Genomic DNA, 27,037 nt, shown 5'->3' with positions numbered 1-27,037 from the left:
TGTAGGCTGGGGACACGTTTTCCAAAGTTTGTGAACCTTTTTCGACAATCATGTTTCAACACGATGTTTTCATTGTACACAAATGTAGGTATCATAAAAACGTCGAGTATATAACCAAAAATAAAGGCGAAATAAGGGCCATCAAGTAACTCATCAGGTAAATGGGCCTTATATCACTTTTAAATATCAACTCATGTTTGCGCTTGCAATCGCAAATTAGAAACTGAAATAGTACAGCGCCAACAACTGACCTGTGTTTACGTCTGCGTATATTCCAAAAATATTCTGCACTTATTGTAATAAAGATAATATCTCTAACAATGGGGGCTGTCCCATTCGGTGCTGTGGAAACAGCAGCGAAACGTCTAATTACAAAACAAAAGGAATCACATTTCATCGGTAATTAAATACTATGATCTAATTTAATTAAATGTTTGCATGTCGATAATGACTTATCGAGAGATTATGGTACGACATTAAAGAAATCCGCCATTTGTTTGTTCAATTTTTGTTTAGGTATGCACGTTCATTCCGTAGTTAGGGCAGCTTCTTTCTTTTATTTTTTTCCATCCTCTAAGATAGTACTGCATGATTGACAACCGCGCTGTCAGTCGAACAAACGAACTGTTGCGAGATTGACGCTCTGTATGCGATTTTTACGCCCTATAGGTGCGGACACTATTTAACGCGAACCCGACGTCCATTTGTTGGTAGGTCAATGTATTTAGTATTTAATTACCGATGAAATGTGATTCCGTTTGTTTTGTAACTAGATGTTTTGCTGTTTTTCCAACACCACCGAATAAAACAGCACGGCACGTTAGAGATATTATCTTTATTACAATAAATACAGAATACATTTTGGAATATACGGAGACGTATAACAGCTGTATCGCTCATGTGCTACCAGGAATATATGGCCCTTATTTCGTCTCTATTTCTGTTTATATACTCGATGATATATGTCAACTTTTTACTGCAGTAAAGTGTAAAACCAGGATTTTGTATTATAATATTTTCACTAAACCAATATATTGTGTTATCATAGTTATCATTTAAAAGTATTATTTTGTACAGTTGTATAGTATTTAATTTATTTATAAATGAATCATAAACATAAATTACAAAAGTAAACAAAATAATAAAATAGCTAATTGTCCTTTTTCTACACATTGCAGGCGCAAAAAATGGAAAGAGACCCATTACGTCAATTTCAAGAAGCTTATATAAACTTCTTGGTCATTTTCAATTGTTCGAACCACAACCACAAGCAATTGAAATATATAGAACAAAGAAACTAAAGGGACGCTTTGATTTTTAATTTCATTTTTAAAATGATTTTTATTAAATGTTGGCAATAACTAACAAAATATTGTTGTACTCGTTTTACGGCTTGGGATTACAGAAAATACATTTGCCCGAAATAACGTTAGCTCGAATTTTCATAATGACAAATGTTTTTTTTTTAGGAGTATTACAAAACAACAGCAAATTTTGTCTCTGTGAAAAGCAATAAAATAACTTGAAAGCGTAACGATTTTATTATATATGCATGTATGTATCTGCTCAACTATTTATTATTTCTTTAAGTGAATTTGTAGAAAATTCGACATAATAGTATATTTAAAAATTAATTGATATTTACAATAAAGGCTGCCACATTTCTTTTGTGTTCAATTAATTTTCAGTGGAAGCTAAATATGGTGCATTTTGTTAAGTTTCCAGTAGAAGCTGAATATGGTGTTGTGGACCCTTTAAATGTTGCAAATAAAATTAGGCAGTCCTGCAATGACATATTTAAATTAAATGTTTTAGTTTTCTTATATTTCGTTACATGTCACTACGTTTGTATAGGTTAACTTCGAAAATTTTTCCCGGTTTTTGTATTTGCAATTTTCGTCCATTATAGCAAAGCTCAAGTTAAACTGGTCGATTTAAAGTGAAACAATGACGGCACCCGTCAATTGTTTCGAATTCAAGCTGGCCAATCGCAGCGCAATTGTCACCTTAATATTTTCGCAGAATAGTTTTCAAACAAATTAAATGATATTTCGTCTCTATTTCTGGTTATATGCTCGGTACATAAAAATTAAAGTCATACGTACATGTCTACGTAGGGATTTAAACCGTCTACTTCTCAATTGAAAAGCAACCGTTCTTCCACTAAACTACCACTGCTAGTAATTAAAATCATCAGTCTTGTGAGTTTTTACCATTTTCATTGGTCAAAATCTTCGCATTGTAGTCAATGAGTGCGCAGACGACGGCCGCATGTCCACACTCTGCTGCGAAATGTAACGCTGTCGCCCCACATAGTGCTCTTTCGTCTACCTTTGCGCCACTGTCTAGTAGAAATTGAACCTAAAATAAATAAATACAAAATTTATAACATTTGACGATATCACGCTAATGGGCGTAACTTGCACTTTAAATAATTAATAGATTCAAGCGTTACTCTGCGGATATCCATGTTAATAAAAATGAAAGTAAATAACTGTGCTAAATTTTTTTTCTAAGTGTTAAACTAGTGGAGTAATTTCACAAAAATAATTGAATGTCAAACATCGTGACATTCAATAAACTTAAAACTTACAATTATTAAAATTAAATTTTAATTTAGTCTTCTGATTATTATTTTTATTGGACGTTAGTAAATATACAGTAGCGTACACTGTTTCCATACCTATGTTTGGCCGAACACAGTGAATTTATTGTCACTGACAACATCCTGTGTTGCCACATGTAAATGAATTATGAACTTACAATTACTTGCACTATAATAATTATAAAATACACTTACCACGTCCAAATGTCCCTTATAAGAAGCGATCATCAAACATGTGTTATTGTATTTATTAGCCTTATGTATATCAGCGCCGTGTCTCACTAAATATTTAACTATATCCAATCGTCCGTCGAAACATGCGGCTCGGAGTGGAGTGCTTAAAGTCTTTGTAGCATGGTTCACATTCGCACCTGCGCGAACCAAGCGCTTTACTATGCCCAGATGACCGGCGCCGGCTGCACACCATAGTGCTGTTGCCCCTGAAATATAAAAAAATATTAGTTTGTTATAGTTATTAATACTTAGAAAAAATTCCTTCTATCCGGCCGGAATCGAACCGAAGTTTTCTAACATACAGTGCCAGACGCTATACCAACTAAGCAACGGAACGAACCAGCGGGCCTCACGAATTTTTCTATGCGCTAGTTGTCGTGTCGGCCGTATTAATAATTATAACCAAGTGGAGTAATTTCACATAATAAATAATTGAATATCAATTCAACAAAAATGTAAAAATATTGTTTTTAAGTATTTTATAAGTGCATTATATTGTATTAATATGAATAACTGTAACTATAGAGGTCTCAGAAATCGCGAAAAATATATCAGTTTTTTCATATATCACACATCGACTTCAACATTCAAACAATAGATAACTTTTTTATAAAAAAAAACACCTCAAAAGTTAGTAGAATTATATCTATTTGCTAAGTTTTATTGAAATCTAATTTGTGGTCGTCTATGTGCGTGTCCATGGCACCCGCGATACAGGGTTTCCCTAGTGCGGGACTAAGTTGAGTGCGTTATTATTATATTTTGCTAGTGAGTGTGAACATTTAGTATTAGTTAGCACTATACAACGGCGATAGCTTCTTGCTACTAATAATTAATTATTTTTGCTCTAGACCTTTTGTTTCGAGTTTTAGCATCAGGTTCCGATAATATCCCACAGACAGGCGGCGACTGAACAAATACAATATGCTGAGACTCATGTCCTTTTCATCCACATATATGTACGTAGTAGAAATGACACTAGCTCTCAGTTCAAGTCATTACATTTTCTAGATACGTGTACGGTATTAACAAAGTAACAAAGTCCTATTTATTTATTTATCACCGTGACGTTGTGAACTTTGTAGTTTCATACCTAAACGTGGGGAAATCTGTTGATTTCCCCAAAGGGTGTTCCCTTTCATAAGCCCGTGACTAGAATGTGCCGAACCAACAATGACTTACTAATATCAGAATCTGGAGGTCACATTGATGGTTTCGACAACAATCTTTATAGAATTCGTACCAATCTCCTCAAATATTTCGACTCGTCTTCTCATTACTACTGCCAAATTAATATATATGTTGGTCTTTATTCTCATAAGTTTTAAGTTTGTAATCTCACTTTCCCTTTTTTTTGTAAGCCTTATGCAAATATGTTTACGCTGTATGTGTACAAGTATTAGGTCTACATTCTAGATTAAGTCCTTAATTGTATCTCAAACACGTTCCACCAAATGCAAACTGTTTTGTATATCCAACAAAATAAACAAAAACAATATTTTTTTTAAACCTGGGCTAATATATTTAAAAAACAATATAAATAAAATAAATCATTAATTCATTTACTTAGGCAGTATTTATTTATTTTTCATACAATAATTAAATTCATGGGTCAAATGAAACGAAGGAATTCTTATTGATAAGACTTTTTATGTTATGAAGTTTCCGGTATTTATACACAACATTATGGCAACATTGATGCAGGGTTATGATTTAAGTTTGCGACGATGCGACCTCTTTAATCATCATCCCACCTTTTTACCCTCGGGTTCCTGGCCACTTGCTTTTGAAATTTTGAATCGTTCTCTAATTATTTTTCTTCGTCATTCTTACTTTGTTTCGTTCCGTCGTGGCTCCTTACAAAATTCCCGAAGATAAAAGACGTGTCCTTCAATCATGTAAACCTAACTGCTTATAAAGCAGCAATATTTAAACGAACACAGGCCCGATGGTTGTGTAGTGTACGCGGGCGCATAGTGCGTCAACAAAGAGATCGTTGGGTGCAAATGAACATGTTTTTAATCTCTCAATGGCAGAGGTGCTTCAATCAAAGACGAAGGAGAAGGGGGCTGCAGAGAGTAAAGATCATGAATGGAAAACTGTAGCGTATAGAAAGCAAACTCGTAACCGTTTTATTAGCAACCAAGGAAAGGCGTTGAATGTGTCGAACTCGAAATTTAGGGCAGCGCCGACTAAGAAAATTCCTTTGTTTATTTCGAACATTAGCAAAGACACTACGGGGAAAGACATAGTTCAATATATTAAGAGTAAAACGCAAAGAAGTTACTTTAACGAAAATTCTACCAAAAACCAAAAGAGGTTATGATTCGTACGTATTCTATGTGGACAGTTTTAAAATGTCGTTATTTCTTAATGATGAAATATGGCTTGAAGGTATGTTAATATGTTGTAGAAAATATGTTGTATTTAATAAGAAAGACAGCGGTGTAGCTGTTAAGAACGGGTCTCAATAATAAATTATTTAGTATGTATAGTTCAGTTAAGAGTAATATAACAACTTTTGCGTCGTTTAACTGTAAGTGCTTTAAAAGGTCGATTGATCTAATAAGGAATCTTTGTAAGACAGCCGATGTGGTGGCACTTCAGGAGACATGGCTTCTGCCTCACGATCTGCCTCTTGTCGGAACGGTCAGTGAAAGTTTCGAGTATACATGTAAATCAGCAGTTGACACGTCTGTAGGTATTCGCAAAGGTAGGCCTTTTGGCGGTGTAGCTTTGTTGTGGCGCAAGGGCATTTTTGACGCTGCTGCAGTGTTAAATTGTAACAGTGTAAGGTTAGCGGCAATTAGGGTCACCATTGAGAAGAGGTCAGTAATCATTTTTTCTATATATATGCCCAACGACGACAGTACGGTCGTTAGTAATACTGAGTTTGTGGGTTGTTTAGCCGAAATAGACGCCATCATAGAAAATAATGACGTGCATGATGTCCTTATGCTGGGTGACTTTAATGCGCATCCACATACACAGTTCTGGATGAAATTACAACAATATTGTGGCGATAGGTATTGGAAATGTGCGGATACTGAATTTCTTGGGCTGGACTCTGGCACCATAACTTTTATAAGTGACATAGATGGTAGTAGGAGATGGTTGGACCATTGTGTTATAACTCAATCTGCATGGAATACCGTATTTGATATCAAGGTTGAGAATGACGTGCAGTGGTCTGATCATTTTCCGCTTATTATAAGATGTAAACTGGGGGCGATGGTTCCGAAAATGACATGTGACGTTAAGACGCCTAATAGAGTGTTATGGCGTACCAGGTCGAATGCACAAATAACACAGTACTTTAACATCTGTAATAGCGTATTAGAAGACATTCATATGCCGGAGATTTTCACTCGGTGTACCGAGCAGATGTGTACAAATAGCAGTCATCAGCGTGCTTTAGATGAACTGTATAGAGTAGTAGTCTGCGCTCTTAGTGATGCCGCCATTAAGTCACACGACACTGGTGTACGGAGCGCAAGAAGACCGGTTATTGGGTGGAATAACTATGTGCGTGAAGCTCATGGGGAGGCCCGGCTTAAATTTCAAACCTGGCTATTAAACAACAAACCAGTTAATGGTAAAATCTGGGATGACATGCGTGACAGTAGAAAGATTTTTAAAAGTAGGCTACGATGGTGTCAGAGCCATCAGGAGCAAATAAAAATGGATATTGTTGCCTCTCATCGAGCGTCCAAAAAGTTTAGCCAGTTTTGGAGAGCAAGAAACAGTTTGAATGTTAGGCCGGGTCGACCAATGAGTGTAGGTAGTTGTACTGAAGCCAAGGAGATCGCAGACCTATTTAAAAACCACTTTAAGGTTTCCTCGACGCTGGGCTCGGTGGATCGGATGATCGATGCGAGGGTAGACGTGGCCGGAGGCTTGCCTTTGCGTTTCTCAGCTACGCAGGTGGCTTCGGTTATAAAGGGCATGACCAGAGGGAAGTCTCCGGGGCATGATGGGCTCAGCGTCGAGCATTTGAAGCACGCTGGGGTACATCTTCCCAGAGTATTATCCTTGTTTTATTCTTTATGTATATCTCACTCATACCTCCCCGCAGAAATGATGAGAACGGTAGTGGTTCCACTCATAAAGAATAAAACAGGCGATATTTCGGACGTTGATAATTATAGACCGATCTCCTTGGCAACGGTGATGGCAAAGGTGTTGGATTGTCTGCCAGACTCAAGTTTGAATCAATTTATCAATCTTCATGACGCTCAATTTGGGTTTCGGCCTAAATTATCTACCGAAAGCGCCATCTTGTGTCTAAAGCAGACTGTCCAATACTACTCATGCAGAAAGACACCTGTATACGCTTGCTTTCTGGATCTTTCTAAGGCATTTGACCTGGTATGCTATGACCTTCTATGGGATAAGCTTCGAGGGACGGGCGTACCGGAAGAAATTATAGCGTTATTGCGTTATTGGTATTGCCATCAGGACAATAATGTCAAATGGGGTGAGACGTTGTCTGACACGTACAGGTTGGAATGCGGGGTGAGACAAGGGGGAATTACCTCACCGAAACTTTTCAACCTGTACGTAAACGAGCTGATCGTGAGACTCAGTGGCAGACCAGTCGGCTGCTGGATAGATGGATTACCCGTCAATAATTTTAGTTACGCAGACGATATGGTGCTGCTGGGTCCCTTGGCCGGCTCTGTCAGGCAGCTTCTTGACATTTGTGTTAAGTACTGCGGCGATCACGGCCTGGTTTATAACGCCAAAAAAAGTGAATACATGATCTTTGAGGCCCGAGAAAATAATGTCACCTACGAGCCTGTTATAAAATTGAAAGACGTACCTCTTAAAAGAGTGAAACTATTTAAATACCTAGGGCATTATATTTCTCTTAAGAAAGTACTGGACACGCTCCGTGTCCAATACAATAATGGATTCAGGGTGTTGTTGGGATTGCCCCGATATTGCAGTGCATCGGGCATGTTCGCAGACATGCGGACAGACGATTTCTGGGGCATGTTGAGAAAAAAGACCGCATCCCTTCTGCTCAGAATGCGTGGCAGTTCCAACAGCATTCTGAAAATGTTTGCGCACAAAACAGCGGAACCCATGCTTGAGCATTTTGTTGACGTGCTGGTGTGGCAAGCCACACCTACGCCTAGATAAAGACAAAGATAGCTCAAGCATGCGGTATATGTTTTACTCATTTTTATTTTATTCATTTTTAATTGGTAAATTTTTCATACTTTCATTTTTAAATTTAATTTTTGATTTTTAAATTTTTATTTGTACTTTTTAAAAATAATTTTAATTTAATTTAATTTTTTAATTTTTAACTTTTATTGTCAAAATTTTACAAATTTCTAACGTGAAATGTCCTAATTAGGTTCTGTTTAATTTTAGTTACTACTAACCTTAGTTTATAAGTTTTTCTGTAATTACTAACAAGTGGACCGTAGTTGTCCAAATAAAGAAATTTTATTATTTATTTTTATTATTATTATTGTTATTTTTATACCTTCTACAATAAAATTATATGAGCCGAGCGTTACTCTCAATATTACGCAAGGCCCGCGTGATAAGTTTATGTCATTAAACAAGCTTTTAATTAAGTGGCAGTAAACACCACAAACTGCTTTACGCTCAAGTTTCGATTTCAACTCTATATCACTTATATTTAGAACAAATTGGAGTCCAAAGTATAAAACGGCGTATGATGGCTGTACACTTTTTTTTACTAAATAACACTTGTAGACAGTTAACTCGATTTGCATAGTCTAAAAATCTGTTACAAAATTGACCTTCACTATTTGATCGTCACCTAAATAATACTATCACCGGTTTTTAAATAAACTCGTGATACACACTTTATCACGCGTAATGCCAATAAAACGTTCGCGTTACTGGTGCTAAATTGTGTGTTCTAGTAACTGAATCATTCGCCTAATACTTTTAATGTTGAGTCAGGTTGATGAATCCGAAACTTTTGTTAGCACACCCCACGCAAACTCTGTTTTAACGACACATTGTGTGAAATGGTGATGAAATCTATATCTACAGCAGAACGTTGGTTTTGTAACGGACGATGTGACTAAGCCATCAGAGACCTATTTCCTAGAACTTATAATTTGTGACTATTAAAGGGGCATCCTTCCTACAACTTCCCACCTTCGTAATAACAGTATCTGACTGATTTACACTTCGTTTTCTTAGCATTCATCGTCAATTCATCATCAATTTAGTAGCAGTAGAGCTCCGTGTGAAAGAGTTCGTCCAGAGAAGTACTGCCACCTTACCTATTTCTGCCGCCAAGCAGTAATATGCGTTCCGGTTTAGAATGGTAAGCGCCCAGTTACACGAGAAGAAAGTTTTCGCGCGGCCGCCGCGTGGCGACCGCCCAATTACAACGCCATTAATGTACATGAACATTAATGGCGAATCTGAATTCTATTTATTATGCAACAACATTTCAATTCCTCTCAATAAAATTACCGGTCGTCGCGCGGGCCGCCGCGTATTCCAAATTCAAGCCAGGCTAGTCCGCGTGCCCGGAACGCTCATTTAAATTAAAACGTAAAAGCTAAACAAATACAGCGTATTTTGCCATGACAGTTAGACGCACGCAGTCGCTGCGCGGCGGCAACGTGGGTTCCGCTCTTCAACCGCGCAGGGTGAGCGCGATGAAATGCCTGTCGAATAAATGCGCCCTAAGGGTACTGGTGAAATTACAGGCACATGGGACTTGTCAACTTATGTCTCAGGGTGACGGCGACAGTGGTAGTGCCTAGTACATCTTTGCGATTTAAAGCTCTGAGTGGCACTGTGACTGTTATGGACAGGCGTGTAGCTTACCATCAGGCGCAAGACTTATTCGTCCTGTCACTTGATGTTACAAAAAAAAAATCAAACCATTTATACGTCCTACTACTGGACACAGGTCTCCTCTCAGGCGAGGATTTAGACCATAGTCCGCCGCACTTACACAATAGGGGTTGGCGTTTTGACACGTTTTCCGAGGGCTGTGAACCTTCTTCGACGTACAGGTTTCATCACAATGTTTTGCTTCACCGAAAGAAGCTCATGATGAATTTCGAATTAAATTTCGCACATAAATTCCGAAAAATTACGGAGGTGCGAGCCCGGATTGAACCCACGGCCTGTGTTTGAGAGGTGGTAGGTCGAACAGTTAGCGTCCAGTTACGCGGCGCGAAAGTTTTCGCGCGGCCGCCGCGTAGACCAAATTCAAGCCAGCCTCACTCTCGGGACGCTCATTTAAGTTAAAACGTAAAAGCTAAATACATAGAGCGTACTTTGCCATGACAGTTAGATGTACGCGGTCGCGGCGTGAGCGCGATGAAATTCGTGGCGAATAAATGCGCCCTTAGCGCCCAGTTACACGAGAAGAAAGATTTCGCACGGCCGCCGCGCGGCGACCGCCCAGTTACCATGCCTTCATATACATTAATGGCGAATCTGAATTCTATTTATTATGCAACAACATTTCAATTCCTCTCAATAAAATTACCGGCCGGCGCGCGGGCCGCCGCGTAGACCAAATTCAAGCCAGGCTAGCCCGCGTGCTCGGAAGGCTCATTTAAATTAAAACGTTAAAGCTAAACAAATAGAGCGTATTTTACCATGACAGTTAGACGCACGCGGTCGATGCGCGGCGTCAACGCGGACTCCGCTCTTCGACCGCGCGGCGACCACGCAGGGTGTGCACGATGAAATTCGTGTCGAATAAATGCGCCCTCAGGCTACCACGGCTTTTTTAGCATTAGACAGAAAGACATTTTAGGTCTTTTACTTTGAATAATAACGCATGGAAACCTAGCCCGCACACGCTAAGTGAGGCAAATTGTAGGGCACCTTATGGGCCTACACGAGCGGGCGGGCTGTCAGTGCTCAAGGTCAAGTTGCATCGCGAACAGCTCAAAAATTTTTGCTAAAAATGACGAAATGTGCGGTAATTGGGTTTAAAAATAGATCAGACAAACATAAAATAGATACTAACATCACATTCCACAAGGAAGTAACGCGTTTCAACTTGTATTTTTATGTAAATATTCACTAAAACAGAACATTTATTTCGTTGCAACAAGATACGAAAATGTTGCAAAGTTACAGGTTTTTTTCTCCCCATTTTGCTATGCTGTTTCAAAATAATTATATTACGTATTTTTTTGAGAATAGGCAATATCGCGAAACTACGATTACGAAATATATTTAGTATTTGCCTTCATTAGTTTCATGTGAAAAATCATTATTCTCGTTCATCATACACTCCATTTTAAAAAATTTGAAAGAACTTTTGAGTCTTGCCCAGACTCAAAAGTTCTTAAGTAAAATTATTTCAGGGAACTAACACTAAAAATTACATCATCAGTTCTCCAGAATCGTGTATGAATAACGTTCAAGTTCTTTATTGTTATCGTGAACTTTTCATGTGTTTACCCACAGATAATATTAGGCTATTTACATATTCAAATTCGATAATCGCACTTAAACTCGCTTGTAGGTTTTTGTTCAAATATGAGTTAAATAAAAATTGGGTAGTATTTAATAAGGTGCCTACAGATTTCCTCGACATTTTCGATCGACAGTAACTATTGAGAATTATAGACGTTTTCGAGGAGTTTGAGAGTGCTTATTACGAATGTAGCATTAATTTCTAAATCCTAGATGGCGGACATGACTTTTCAAATAAATTTTCAAATAAAAAAAAAATATTTGGGGGTTCTCATAACAAATATGACACTCATTTCTAAATCCAATATGGCGGGCTCGACTATTCAAATAAAAGCAATATGGGCATCGTTTTAACTGTTGTCGGGGTTGATGGTTGATGTCGTGTCCACCGTCTTGGATTTAGAAATATATGCTATATTCGTAATGAGTAGCCCCAAATACCTTGAAAACGACACCCAACTTGCCATTATTCAAAAAATCAGGCCCGCCATTTTGGATTTAGAAATTAGTACTACATTCTTAATGAGCGGGGTGCTCAAATAACTCGAAAACGATACCCCAACGTGTCATTATTTGAAAAATCGTGCCCGCCATCTTGGATTTAGAAATAAATGTCATATTCGTGATGAGCACCTCGAATACCTCGAAAACGATTCCCATATTGCATTTATTTGAAAAGACGTGTCCGCCATCTTGGATTTAGAAATGAGAAAAGTCGTGTCCGCCTTCGTGTATTCAGATATAAATGCCATTTCCATAAGGATTACCAAAAATAAATTTTTGAAAATTCCTGTCACTTGACGTTGTCGATCAACAGTAACCATCGACAAAATCGAGCATATCTGTAGGCACCTGATCGACATTGTCGATCGACAAAATCGTACAAATCTGTAAGCACCTTTAACTTAACGATGAGTTAAGCAAGATACAATTTCCCCACTTTTGAGGGAAATGTTATTCCATGGCATTATTATTTGTATATTTGTGTGCGTGCCGACGAGCGTAAATACAAGTTGCTTACGCCTACATGAATTTGATTTTTGCCTCACTTGTGACAGTTCGTTTGATATGAAACTATCATTCTATGCGTTATTATTCTAAGGTCTTCTATTAGACACCGTTTTTTTCAGTCATTTTGTAAGCAAAGCATTTTAGCAAAGCAATAAATACCGTGAAATATTTCTGAAACATATTTATTACCTTTGTGTAATTATAACGTTTTTCTATTAGTAGTGCTAAATTAAATGAAAATTTTGTAACCTTACATATTTCATCTACAATCTATTCAAAGACTTGCACTATAAAAAAACCTTAGAGCATATAGGACTGGAGGCGTCATCGATAGGCAATCCCCTCTGTCAAGGTACAAGCACAAAACAACTATCGCACAATAAACATTACTTGCAAATCGATGTTTTTTCATTTCCATTATCGAATTCACCGACGCAAGTACTCCACGAAACATGTCGTCTTGCGCTATACTAACTTGCAAAAAAATCTCTGCTGCATCCAGTCTAGCCAAGGGTGGAATTACATTCCATACATAAGCCTATTTTTTACATTTATTGCTTTTTTTCTATTTTAGGACACTTTTTCACAATGATCACATTGATTCAATTTATCGATTACATAAAAAATATTTGAAAACATTCGAACATTTGACATAAGCATGCCTATGAAGTTCCCTATTTAATAAAGGCAACAATAGCCAAAAAATGCAGTACTTCATGGACGCTGTTTTTTCGTTATAGAGAAGCGACGCGCTCATTTTTACCTACAGATTATGTAACGAAGTTTATACAAATTGATTTCTCCGTCGTATTGCATATTAAATAATAATGTAATAAATTATAAATAATGAAAATAAATTGTAATTGTTTAATATAAATCATCATAAATCATGCCGTACTGTAAGAAAAATATAAAAATAAAAAGTACATATACGAGTACATACATACAATACACTTAAATTACAAAAGCAATAAAAATAACCAAATAGCTAACTGTCCTTATCCTACACAAGTCATGCGCAAAAGACAGAAAGAGAACCGTTACGTCAATTTCAATTTTCGAACCACAAGCGAATAAAATATTTAGATTTAGAACAAAAACTATAGAGTTGATTTAATGTTAATCTTATTTTTTAAATGGCTTTTTATTAAATGTTAGTAATAAATAAGTAACAAAATTTTGTTGTATTCCTTTTACTGTTTGGAGTTATCAATCAGAAGTCCGAAAACACATTTGCCCGAAGTAATATTTGTTCGAATTTTTGTAATCCCAAATGTACTTTTTTAGGTTAATTTAGGAATATTACAAAAATCTTTTCTTTGTAATAAGCCACCAAAATCCCCGGAAAGCATAACGGTTTTGTTATAAGTCGGTTTTCAAGATTATGAAACTTTGAGTTTACTTCTAGTTGGAATCTAGAAATTCGAATCATCGATACATTTCTTACAGCACGTCTTATCTACCAACAGAGAGACACAGCTATTTTCACATTTACAATATTTGTATGTACCTATATATCTTATTACTTGAAGTGAATTCGTATAAAATTTAACATAGTACTATAAAATTAATTAATATTGACATTAAGACCACTCCATCTCTCTTGTGTTCAAGTAGTTTTCACTAGAAGCTAAATATGGTGCATTTTGTTATTTCCAGTAGAAGCTGAATATGGATAATTTTTAGGCCTTTAAATTGTGGCAAACAAAATTAAGCAATATTGCAATGACTTTAAAGTTTAAATTAAATGTTTTAGTTTTTTAAATATTTCTATACGTGTCACTACGTTTATAGAGGTTAACTCCGGCCATGCTTGTCATTGGCTCCAACGCTGACCGCGAAAAGCCATAAACTGAAAAAAGAAACTCCAGACATTTTTTCGCGGTTTTTGGATTAGACTTTGGATTGTATTTATTGTCATCCATTTATTGGTACGTCAATGGGCAATATCCTCTGGAAAATACAAGTAATACCACTGTTACACTACACACAAAATTGGAAAAAAAAATTCACTACATCCAATCTAGCCAAAGGTGGAATGACATTTTTCATATACATGATTAACCAGTACGTAATACATATCGACACCGTCACGTCGATAACTTTCCGTCTCTAGTATATTCATGAGAATCGATTCATTTTATAGGCCTATTCTGTGTACGGACATGATATGAATGTGTGTTTTATCTGTAATAAGTGAAAGCTGTGTTGTAGACTTTTGTTTGTGTGAGACCATAGTGACACAATTTAATTTTGCATTTGAGTGCACCTGCTTGCTTGTAGTCTACCCACCCGTCCCTCAATAAGTGGCAGAAAGTTTTGTTCGAGAAATAACGCTAATAGCGCCAGCCGTCCTATATGCTCCAAGAAAAAACTTAAACAGAGCTTCCAAAAATTAAACGGAAACTTTAATAATAATAACATATTATCGTGACATTTGTAAATGTCATTTGTTATTAATTCTGACGATGTTTTCCTTTGATACAATTGTTGACTGAAGAAAAAGGTTTAGACCACTGCATTTTTGTTTACGTTACTAATCCTAAAAAAAACGAAGTTTTAGTACTGACATCATTTGTAGGTAGTCCCACCACTGACTGAATTAGGACTGAAGTACATATTTAATAAAATTCGAAAACTGTTTAAATAAACTTTGGTCAATTTATTTTATTAAAAAATTTTTTTACAAAAAGAAAACTTATAAATCAAAACTTAGCGGTACAACAAAAACCTGAATAGGTTTATCCGTACACCGCGATTCATTGACGTGAGCTCGTAACAAAACTGGCTAACCCGTTTGCATACGTACGCTTACCCACTACCATAAAAACAACCACTACTCGAGTAAAAGACCTGTGATTATTTTAATAATAATAAGTTATAGCGAAACAGATAAATACCCTCGGAGTGGTGTTATAATAAAAAATGTCACTCACGTATACAGGACGTTCTGAGTTTATTTAATAAATATGATTTAAGATTTGTTTTTATGCTGTTAGTTGTAAGGTTAATTTTTATTTCTGGTGGTAGTGAATTAATTATTTTAGGTATCTGATAAGTCAGTCGATTTTTACAGTATATATTATTATAACGAGGTATTATTAGTAATTGATTGGTTAGACTTCGAATTTCCATTTTGTGACTGATTTTTTTTTCAAGTTTTTATTAAAAAATTGTTCCATAAGTAAGGTGTATTTAATTTTATCATGAATCGGTAAAATTTTGCAATATTCGAAGAGATCGTGATAATTACTTTTATGTATTAACTTAACTTTGTATGGAACTATTATCTTTATTATACGCAATTGAAGTTGATAAATTAAATTAAGCTTAGTTTTACATGAACTACCATAGCTACTAAGGCCATAATAAATTATGGATTCTCCCAAAGCCGTATAAAGAGATAACAGAGTTTGGAATGGAATTTTATTTCGTATCAGAGTAAACTTGGCAAGTATTGCCCGCAGCTTATCGCATACGTGATTAATGTGATTCGTCCATTTGAATCTATTGTCAATTATAAGTCCGAGGTATCGCTGTGTTTTTACCACTTCAATCGCCATGCATACACAGTCTGTTTGGTCTGTATGTAGGCAATCATGACTGTGAGCAATTAATAAAAGTGGTGTAGAAACTCTTTTATTACTCGAACTTATATATATATCAATTTTCTTTTACTTGCATTAAGCACCAGACCGACATCGTGGGACCATTTTGTTAACAACGTAAAGGCGTGTTGTACGCAACGTAATGCATCGTTTATATTTTTGGAAGCTGCAACGAGACAGGTATCATCAGCGAACTGATATATCTCGCATTTATTTATAAGGTGGACAACATCATTGACATACATCAGATAATGTAACGGTCCCAAAACTGAACCTTGAGCCGTACCCTCTGTTACATTAATTTTGTCACTAAATTGATTGCTAACTTTGACATAGTAGGAACTATGATTTAGGTAATTTTTACACCATTTTTTGAGTGGTCCCCTAATACCACAGTCGTCAAGTTTCTCCATAAGAACGTCATGACGCAGTGCGTCAAAAGCTTTCCTATAATCTATGAACACAACTAATACGTGCTTTTGGTTTTAAATGATCAAAGATTGAGTCCGCAAAATTTGATAATAATTGAGTGGTACTTTTTAGAGGTTGGAAACCATATTGTGATTCAGTCAAGATATTATTTTAAAAGTAAAAGTCTATTATTTGTCTACCTACATGATTATCTGCTATTTTATCAATGACAGGTAATATCGTTATGGGACGATGATTGTCATAATTCTTACAACTTTAAGTTCAGCTTACAGTTTTAAGTTCAGCGGGGTATTCCCCACGGTCAATGGAAATGTTGATAAATCTGGCGATAATGGGTGCAATTGAATCAGACATCATTTTTAAGTCCACTGTTCTTATTTGATCAATACCAGGGGCTTTATTAATGTTGAGAGAGTGAATAATTGTTTTAACAGATTGGGCTGTCGCTTTTTGATATCTGATAGATATATTGGTAGGTCTCCTGTAGCTGGACGGGTCCAGAATTTTTCTGTTGCAGCTTGGGATGATATTTCTGACAGCATTTCGGAAAGAAATGGCAAAGTTGTTACTAATTTCGCTTATTTTCTTTACAGTACTCTCAAATGCATTTATAATTATACCATCTACTGAATTTTTAACCCTCCCCGTTATTTCGTTCTTGATACGCCATAGATTGCGCGTGTTATTTTTATTGTTTTTAATATCTTTGATTTGTTTATTTTTTGCACCAAGTATTAACTTATTTGCATAATTTCTCGCTCCACCACTGTAAATATATTTTGTCTCGAAAGTCACAAGCATTTAAGATTTTTTTGTTTATCCATTTATTTTTCACATTTTTAAAGTTATCCGTATATTTTATTTTAGATTTTTCATAACATGACTTGATATTATTCATTAACATTGAATACAGCTTATTTGGACATAGTGTATAGTTTAAGAGTTCCCAGTTTATTTCCTGTATATGTGTTGAAAGTTTATTTTGGTTGTATTTAATCTTAAACTTTTGAACGTCCCGTACCTATACGCGGCGTGCCGATGCAAGCGAGCACCACCGTGTCGCTCGGTAGTCGGCCAATTTCGTTCCGTATTGGTTACTCATTAAGTCACAATTTGTTAGCTGTGTACTACTTGTAATGTATAACTTTCTTTTGTTTCTTTGTTTGCTAAAACTTAAAAAAAAAAAATTTCAAATCATCATGCGGAATATTATTAGTAGGCAAATAAGAACACATGATTAGTATGTGTGGGTTTGTTTTTGCAAATCATTATGCATAACCATTTTTAAATATAGTTTAGGTTTTTATTAATATAGGCAAATTTAGGTTAGGTAGTAAATAGGCAAAGAAAAGCCAAATTGCGCAAAATAAACAACAATCCACCATATTGCTTGTTCGATATCCAAATAAATAAAAAGTAAACAATAATAACAACAATGCTGGTCTCAAAGTAGGAAAAGAACAGAACAGAACACCCAACACCAATATAGAAAAGGTTATCTCATTCACAAGGAAATCAAATTTTCTGGTACAGAGATGGTCGAATTACATCATTTTGTTCTACATTACACATTGCCTTTTTAGAACGATTTCGTTAAGATCTTTAAATTGATAACAATGTAATTGGGGCTTTAAAAATTGTGTGCTTAAAAATTATGTTCGATGTAATGCAGCCTTGCGCGAGAGCGACATAAGGCGCGAGATACTGCTATTCTCGCATAGAGAGCCCGCGCTTTATGTCGCTATCGCACAAGTCGCGCCCTGTCGTGTAAGCCCTACAGGGTGGCCATATTGCATTTTTGACATAAAAGTGTACCCTACGAGACATCAGAAATTCGATTCTAACGTTTACTCATATACGAAAATACAATATAGTTTCATACATATTATATATTAAATGTTACCCTCCTTGAGTGCGGTATACGAAAAACACCTCATACACTATCAAATATTACTGACAATGTTATTTGGATTATGATCTACCTGAAAAATATAGAAAAAGAAAGAAATACATTGCAAAAGATTTCATAAAATTTTGTTACCTCTACCTCGTCCCTCGTAGTGCATTTTACTTTAAAAAAATATTTATATAACTAGACACTACCACTGAACTAATTTTAATAATCTGTGACTGTATTTATCCCGCAATAACTTCCTGGCCTGGGTTTCCTCTAAAAAGAACAAATGTCAGGCAAAGGAATCAGTCCTGACAATGGAACTTAAAATCATGTTTATGAATTAAGCACTTTTTGTGTTCATACCTATACTCTAGCCAAATTAGAAATAGAATAAAATGTCAACAAACAAAGACATATTATTTTTAGGGTTTTCACCTCAGACTGTTTTACAGTTGCCACAATTTCAATATTTTCCCCGAAATTCGATTAGACATCGATAATACTAATCTTGAAATCATGACTGTGGTAAATTTTGTTCAATATAAGTTTAAAATCACTAGTGAGTGATTTGAAAACATTACCTTTAATTAATTATTTATAAAACTGTGTCAAATGATTTTTTGATTTGAAAGGAGAGATTGCAAACATTCGAGCTCTTGTAGTCAATTCAAGTTCAGAATCGGAAATTGGCGCTGGATGAGGTATGTAATAAATGAATATAAAATAAAATCTTATAATTTTGTTTCTTTTCACCTACCACAACTTACTATCTTGCAGTAAGTATTAATAGGTATCAAAAACTTAATTACGTTAATATGTTCTTTGCAAACTCTATAATATTACTTCTACATATCCCAAGTATCTACTTACCTATTTAAATTCCAATTACGCGAGCAGTCCGGTCGCAAAAATAAGACTAAATAATGAGCATTGAAAACAAAATGTTCTCTACGCCTGCCGTCATTGATTGCCTAGCAGCGTTTTGTTACTAAACATTATAATATATGGAATTGGCTAGAGTATAGTAGAATACAAATTTCTAGTATCGCAATGATAACGATATAATTTAAGTTTGTCTCACAATTGTATCCAAATTCGTGAACCGAATAAGAAAACCTGCAATGAAATCGAAACGTTGATTTGTTTGAAAAAACATAGGGGTTTTATATCCGAAAAAGAAAATCCTTTCCAAGACTAAGAATGTTAGGCATAGTCCACTACAATAGGAGTTGGGGCTTTTAAAAGGCAACGTCACCGACGACGTAAATAACAGTGCCCAGCAGTATAACAGACACGACTTTAAAGGCTAATTATCTACGGTTTTTAGCAGCAGTGCAGCTCGTTGTGAAAGAGTTCGCCCAGGGAAGTACTGCCACCTTACCTATTTCTGCCGCCAAGCAGTAATGTTTGGATTACTGCTTTCCAGTTTGAAAGGGTAACGGTGCTGGTGAAATTACAGGCACATTGTACTTGTCAACTTAAGTCTCAGGGTGACGGGCGCAGTGGCAGTACTCCTCAGATCTTTGCGATTTAAAGCTCTGAGTGGCTCTGAAACTGTAACTTGTACCTTTGTAACACGTAACTTACTATCAGGCTCAAGACTCATTCGTCTCGTCAAAAAAAAATATATATCGTTTCAAATCGTACCCTTTTTAGGTAAACTACATAACCATATCCTTCCGGGAGAATTTCCCGTACAATACACGAAACAATACATCACTAATACTTATTGATAAATAAATCTGGTATTTACATAGGGTATTTAACTCATTAGCATTAAAAATGATAATAAATTTATTACCAGCCCCCATAGCATGGCTACGCATGACAGTCGCGACACGCGCGATAAAATTAAAATAAGCGCTCGCTATTGGCTGTCTCAATCAGATCTAATATATTTCAATTTTATTAATATTTCTAATATAATAATTAATAATTAATAATTCTAATATATTTATCATGCGTAGCCATGCTACTGAGGCAGATGTGAAAATATAATTAAACTAGTTTCACGTATTCCAAAATCAAGAGTTATAAGCGAAAATTGTTTATGACGTCGCAAAAAAAACTTGAAAGCGACGTAGCATCTCTACATCACTGGCTTTCCCTAATATCACTTTGTTATGGGGAGAACACCGCCACATCTCGAGAATATCAATTCTGTATATCAAAAAAATTTTTTTAAACCTATTGACGAGAACTTTTCTTCTCAAATACAAAACTCCAACTACCACAAGGTTTTGTTTATGGGTGTAAACATTTGTTTTCAATGCGTATCCACAAAAGTTGTAAAACAAAAATTGTTTACAGAAAAACACTCCACTTTAAAAATCACTTTTACTGCGTCTTCGAATCACGTGTATTATTAATTGCCACATGCTTTAGAATGCACGCAGCATGAAAAGGGTCTCCCGCGCGGACTGTCTCATTCATTATAGACTGGATGTCTCCCACAAATAATAGCAATGACCAGTTCAAAATGATATCCCGACGCGTTCGCGTGAACTTGACAACAATATTGCCAAGAAACCTGCATGTCATGTGCATATGTGACGTCCCCAACCCACATTGGACCTGTGTGTTAATCATGGCCTTAACACTCTTTCTTATAGCCAGTCTACACGCGAGTATACTTGCGAAAGCAAAAATATATGTACTGTATAAAGGAAAATGGTATTATTTCCACCGGACTCCAAGAGAAAACCCGTGCGCAACAGTGGGATATATACAGACCGAAACACTAAAACCACAACAAATAATCTAAAAGGTTAATTTGTCCTTCTTAACAGCTGCTAAGCGAACACACTGCCAAATGAGCAACACAAGCTTGAATTAAATTGTAATATTATTATACGAACAAAGAAATTGGAATTATGCCAAATGCCGAGTAGGAAGGCACTAAACGTTGAGTTTAAGACGAAAGTTATACTGTGGCCGATGTTACGTGATCTTCGACAGTTGGGTGAGAACAATTTTATTCTTGTAACGACCTGTTTTCGGTGACTTAGATGTTGACAGTCGCGGGTTTGATTCGCATTTAAACCAAAACTTTCTCATTCGCACTTCCTTTCGCTCTGTTATAAGAATTGCGAAAGGTCACCGTACACTGGTTCTTACTTAGCAAAGTTTCCTTTGTGAATCTTTTGCGGTGTACAAAAATAAACGAGCGTGTGCGCAACGTAAAATTCAAGTCAACGAACGTATGAAAAACATATGGAAATGTTTTTCTTTGTCCCCCTTTCGTATTCTTAGAATATTTTTGTTTGTGCCTTGCGTCATTATTTTGGGGAAATCTCTTTGTTATATATAGATTTCAGTAACTTTCTTGTTTATTTTTCTTAATGTAATTTGCCCTACAAAAGAGAAATAATTCTTTGGCCATGTGGTGACGATAATGGCCATATGATTTTGGGGGGCTACTCTCGATCTCCGTCCGATATCCGTCTGAAACAATTACTGTCAAATAAGTAATATTCGACAAAATTAAAAGACAAGTATACAGTATGAAGCTTCATTCGCATTACGCGTCTTTTCATTTGGTCAAGTATTGCTTATTTGGCAGTAATTGTTTCGAACGGATGTCGGACGGAGATCGAAAGTAGACCCCCTGATTGGATGACGATGCAATAAATTGTAAATACCTTCAATAACGTATTCGTCAAATTTGACAGTGCCTTCTGTTTCCAACCGGACTGGGGGCCGAAATTTCTCTAGCAGTATTCTAACAGCGCCTTCTCGACCATGTCTCGCCGCTGCGATTAGAGGTGTACACTTTACTCCGTCGCTGTAAACATCCTGAAAAACAAGAGCAACAATGTTCCTTAACTTGCTAAGGAAACAAATATACGGGGTACCTAATGGTGAGTAGCATCAAAGGAGTCACTGATTCCTTAAATTTACAGTGCTCAGAGAAAACCTTGACCCACAGATCATTCAACAGTTAAGTTAGCACGAATATTGCACAATGTTACAAAGGACGGAACATAAGAAAATATTTGTTTACCTTCTTAAAGCAGGCCAAAACCACACAAATCTATGGACACATAGTGTACACATACATAGATCTGCACACTTTTTCAAACCTGCAGAGTTCGGTCAATCTGTATGTTATATACAATTAAGAGTTTTGTGATAAACTCTTGGACCTCAAATTTTGCAATTAACAAAATTCTGTTGAACCATTTATTATTATTATTGCTACATCGTTAAATATAAAGATAAATTTCGCAAATATATTTAAGGACAAATACTTTATATATATATGATATATTTATATATACATATATATGAAACACATGTGTTAATTAAATTATCTAAATTTATATTCATGGGTATTTAAACCTAATAATTATATCTATACTAACTGTGCATGTATATATCATATATTATTATGTTATACTATCAAGAATGTAATCAAGGCATGTTTGTAAAGATAATTTTATCATTATTACTATTTTACCAATACCTAAAACCTTTTTTTTTTCTTGTTTACAGAGGTGATATGATACCAATTTTAGGTAAAACCGAAATATAATAAGTTAATTTCTCAATAAATAACTGCTTGTTCTTGTTTTTTTTATTTTGTCTTGTATATGTATAATAAAGAACTCCTTTATTGACAGATCTCCAGGAATCATAATTTTTTGTACCTTGACCTATTCAAAATACAGTCCATAAAACAAAACTTACACATAAATTAATAATAAACATACATCATGTTTACGTACAAAAGTGTGGCTATAATTAGCACCAGTAGAAGTTCACTGGCATGTCATTTACCTCTCACATGATGCAGCTTTTGAGAGATTTAATTTTTAAGTTATTTATTATTTGTGGCGAAACACGATCTTAACATATTTAAGTATATCATTACTTTAAATATAGTCTTTATCGAAAGACCAAATAAGGACTAAATTACCCTATCTATTACTCCTAACTAGTCAACAAGCTTTTTGTCTCTGAACTCTCTTTCTCTTACTTTATCAGTTAGTTTCAGGAACCCCTACCAATGGAATCCCTAGTGTTCACAATATCCAAATGACAAACATAAAAGATGTATATAGACATTGACCTACCAATAAATGGACGTCGGATTCGCGCTAAAAAGTGTCCGCACCTGTAGGGCGTTAAAATCGCATACAGAGCGTCAATAGCGCAATAGTCTTCGTTGGTTCGACTGACAGCGCGGTTGTCAATCATGCAGTACAAATAATAACTTGTTAAAATTACTGCAGTAAAGTGTGAAAACAGGCTTTTGTATCATATTTTCAATAAACAAATATATTGTGTTATCACAGTTGTCATTTAAAAGTGTTATTTTGTACAGTTTTATAGTATTTAATTTATGTATAACTGAATCGTAAATATAAATTACAAAAGCACATGAAATAATGGAATAGCTAACTGTCCTTTTTCTACTCATTGCATGCACAAAAGATGGAAAGAGACCCATTACGTCAGTTTCAAGAAGCTTATATAAACTTCTTGGTTATTTTCAATTGTTCGGACCACAAGCGATTGAAATATTTAGAACAAAGAAACTGTAGAGTTGCTTTGATTTTAATCCTATTTTTAAAATGATTAATTTATTAAACGTTAGGAATAACGAACAAAATATTATTGTACTCGTTTTACGGCATGGGATTACCTATCAGAAGTCAGAAAATACATTTGCCCGAAATAACATTAGCTTGAATTTTCATAATATGTTTTTACAAAGATTACAAAACAAAAGCTAATTTTGTCTATGTAAAAAGCATCAAAATTACTGGAAAGAGTAACGGTTTCGTTATAAATCGGAATTACGGATATTTGAGTTTACGTTTAGTTAGAATATAATGTGCCGACACATTTCTTATAGTACACGCTTATTTTCACATTTGTAGTAATAATTGTATGTATGTTCTGCCCAACTCTTTCAACTTCAACTTTTGTATCCATCGTTTTGCGCGACGATTTCGGCAACGTCAGGGTTGAAAGACATGTAGAGCGGTGGCGAGATAGAATGCCGGTTATTAAAATACTTCGGCGATTATTATACACATTGACGGATATATATATATATGTGTGTGTGTGTGTGTGTGTATATATATATATATAAATTTAATGACATTACAAAAATATAATTTGAGGGCTATGTTATTTTCTTACTTTATTATACGTTTAAGTGAATTTGTACAAATTTCGACATAATAATATAATTAATATTTACTACTAAAAAAATTAATTAATATTTACGAGAAAGGCTATTCCATTACTCTTGTGTTCAAGTAATTTTCAGTTTAACTGCCTCTGTGGCAGAACGGTTACCATGCCGGACTGCCACGCAGAGGTCCCAGGTTCGATTCCCGGGCCGGGAGAAATATTTGTATGACCTACATTTATTTCTCTCGTGAGTTTGGGTGTAATTTGTGGTTGTCTATGTGTGTGTCCATGGCACCCGCGACACAGGGTTTCCCTAGTGCGGGACTATGTTGAGTGTGTGCGTTATTGTTATTATTATTATAGTTGAAGCTAAATATGGTGCATTTTGTTAAGTTTCCAGTAAAAGCTGAATATGGTGTTTTTGGGCCCTTAAATTTGTGTAAGCAAATTTAGGCAGTACTGCAATGATGTTACAATTTAAATTATATGTTTTAGTTTTTTATATTTTGTTGCATGTTACTATGGTTGTATAGGTTAACCTCGGACATTTTTTTTGGTGGTTTTTGTATAAGACCCGATGTCCATTTGTTGGTAGGTCAATGTATATAGACTACAGAGAAAATTAAAGTACTTAAAACATATTTTTTTCTTAATGTATTTATTACTAAATCTTTTATTCTTTATTTAATGCACTATTTCTTTAACCATACGTCATAGCTCAGTGGGACAATGACTGCTTCTCATATGAGGGAATGACGTTCATGAATATTTTTAACCTCTCACAAATGGTAAGGGATAACATCATAACGAAACCTGCACATCAAAGCTTGTGAAGACCTAAATCTGCATTTGCAAGGTCTTCTCTTTTAGTGGGGCATATAATGGATTGATGATGATACAACGCATAATAAACATCTTGTATACATGCCTAATAAAATTATTGATATCTCTATCAACAATTTACAAATTGAGAGGTATCGTAACTAAACTACCTAAACCACATTTAAGATTATGCATTATCATTAGCAAAAACCAACACCTGCTAACCATTCTGTACCTATTTACCAACTGATAATATGAAAGGTATGACTTTATGTACCTAGTTATTATATAAGCATTATATACTCTACAGTATATTAACGATTCATGTGACCTAATACACATTTATAAATCACTAGTAATGCTTGAGCATTACTTTTTGATTAATTTACTTAAATAAATTAATACTTAAATTTAATTAAATACATTAATTACTGATAATTTGATGGAATAATTAAGTTCTTATAACACTGCCATAACATCATAACATGTTCTTTATAAATTAATGTGCAATTTAAGCTTTATTAATGTAGTATATATTGACAAAGTTTAATAGAAAAATATTGGACAATTTCTGTAGACACCGAGTAAGAAAATTTAAGCCTTATTTCTCTGCATGAATCCATTTCAGTACATACATTTGTACCATTTAAAAAAAAATTAAGTTATGGTGAAAAAATAGAAATAATGTCCTTGACTCAATTGCTTATGGGCAGGTGTCAAGAAAATTAAGAAGAAAAGTTGAATGAATGACTATTCCTCATAACAATGAGCGGGTTACTCATCCCAGCTTGTAGACAACTCTAATAAGATACCTCTCTAATTAAACTAAACATTGGTCTGAATCCAACAAGGTCAACTCCATGATAACGGCGTAAATTCGCTCACGACTCACAAAAAACAATTAATAAAGCACACGCATGCCTGTTTGACGCGCAAAAACCAGAAGGAACTCTGATACGACTGATAAAAATAGAAAATATAGTATGACTTAAATTACACATGACACCACTACAAACACATAAGATTTTCAACGTTTCTTACGATGTAAATAATGAGATATGCCTAAATACATACAGTGTTTAAAAGCTCGTCAATCTCATCTGTGTTTTTCTCATATAACAAAGCGTAAAGAGTAAGGGACATTCCATCTCTTGCTGCGAAAAACATCCTCTCTCTCAAGGTATTCGAGGCATCTTCCAAAGCTAGCTTGTCCTCCATTGTCCATTAAATATTTTTAACACAAGTTTTATATAATTTACCACAACACCAACTTCACTTCCCGATATTTGTTTATAAATTGACAAAATTTTTTGAATGACTGCTGAAAATCTGCTTTCTCGAGATTAAAAAAAAACCAGAATCAAAATCGATTTCATTTCATTTGACAGAGAAACACTCGGTTGTTTTGGTCGTGTTTTTAAAAGCTTTAGCCACAAAAATCTATTGCACTCTTTTTGACATTTCAAGCATTCACATCTTTTCTTTCCTTAGGAATTTCTCACTCGATAAAAAAATCAAATCGATATTATTTTGCACCACTAGTGATGATCTTTTAAAAAATCGTAAACCTGGGGATATGGGGATGGAGATAGAGGAACTACTCAAAGGAACTAAAAAGTCTTAGTAGACGAATATTATTACGAATTTTTTACTAAAACCAAATAAAAATAAATTGTCTTTTTTAATTCGAATTAAATAAAACTTAGTGATATGAAATATACAATTATGGAACTTGCAACGGAATGCATCTAAAAAGTATGGCCACGTTTTGTCCAAGTGGAACAATTCGGCCAATAGGAAACTTTCTCGTCTCTCTCTCTCTCTCATAGTTTTTTT

General features: G+C 35.1%; 1 protein-coding gene across 4 annotated transcripts in view; it reads right to left on the bottom strand.

The window, feature by feature from the left end:
- The window catches only part of LOC113230819 (protein fem-1 homolog B-like), a 44,540-nt gene extending 18,106 nt beyond the window's left edge, over nucleotides 1-26,434 (bottom strand). For all 4 annotated transcript variants that reach the window (XM_026464909.1, XM_026464910.1, XM_026464911.1 and 1 more), the window contains exons 1-4: nucleotides 26,276-26,434; nucleotides 21,877-22,030; nucleotides 2,801-3,045; nucleotides 2,214-2,361 (exon numbers count right to left, since the gene is read on the bottom strand). In XM_026464909.1, the coding sequence (XP_026320694.1) occupies nucleotides 2,214-2,361; nucleotides 2,801-3,045; nucleotides 21,877-22,030; nucleotides 26,276-26,419 (691 nt within the window). In that variant the 5' untranslated portion in view covers nucleotides 26,420-26,434. The remainder of the gene's footprint in view (nucleotides 1-2,213; nucleotides 2,362-2,800; nucleotides 3,046-21,876; nucleotides 22,031-26,275) is intronic.
- Between the last annotated feature and the right edge of the window lie 603 nt (nucleotides 26,435-27,037).

This window comes from Hyposmocoma kahamanoa, unplaced genomic scaffold (genome assembly GCF_003589595.1).
Source record: "Hyposmocoma kahamanoa isolate Upper Pololo Valley unplaced genomic scaffold, ASM358959v1 64, whole genome shotgun sequence".
NCBI classification, from domain to species: Eukaryota; Metazoa; Arthropoda; class Insecta; order Lepidoptera; family Cosmopterigidae; genus Hyposmocoma; species Hyposmocoma kahamanoa.
Note: the sequence above shows the minus strand (reverse complement) of the source record. Positions and strands in the feature narration are given on the sequence as shown.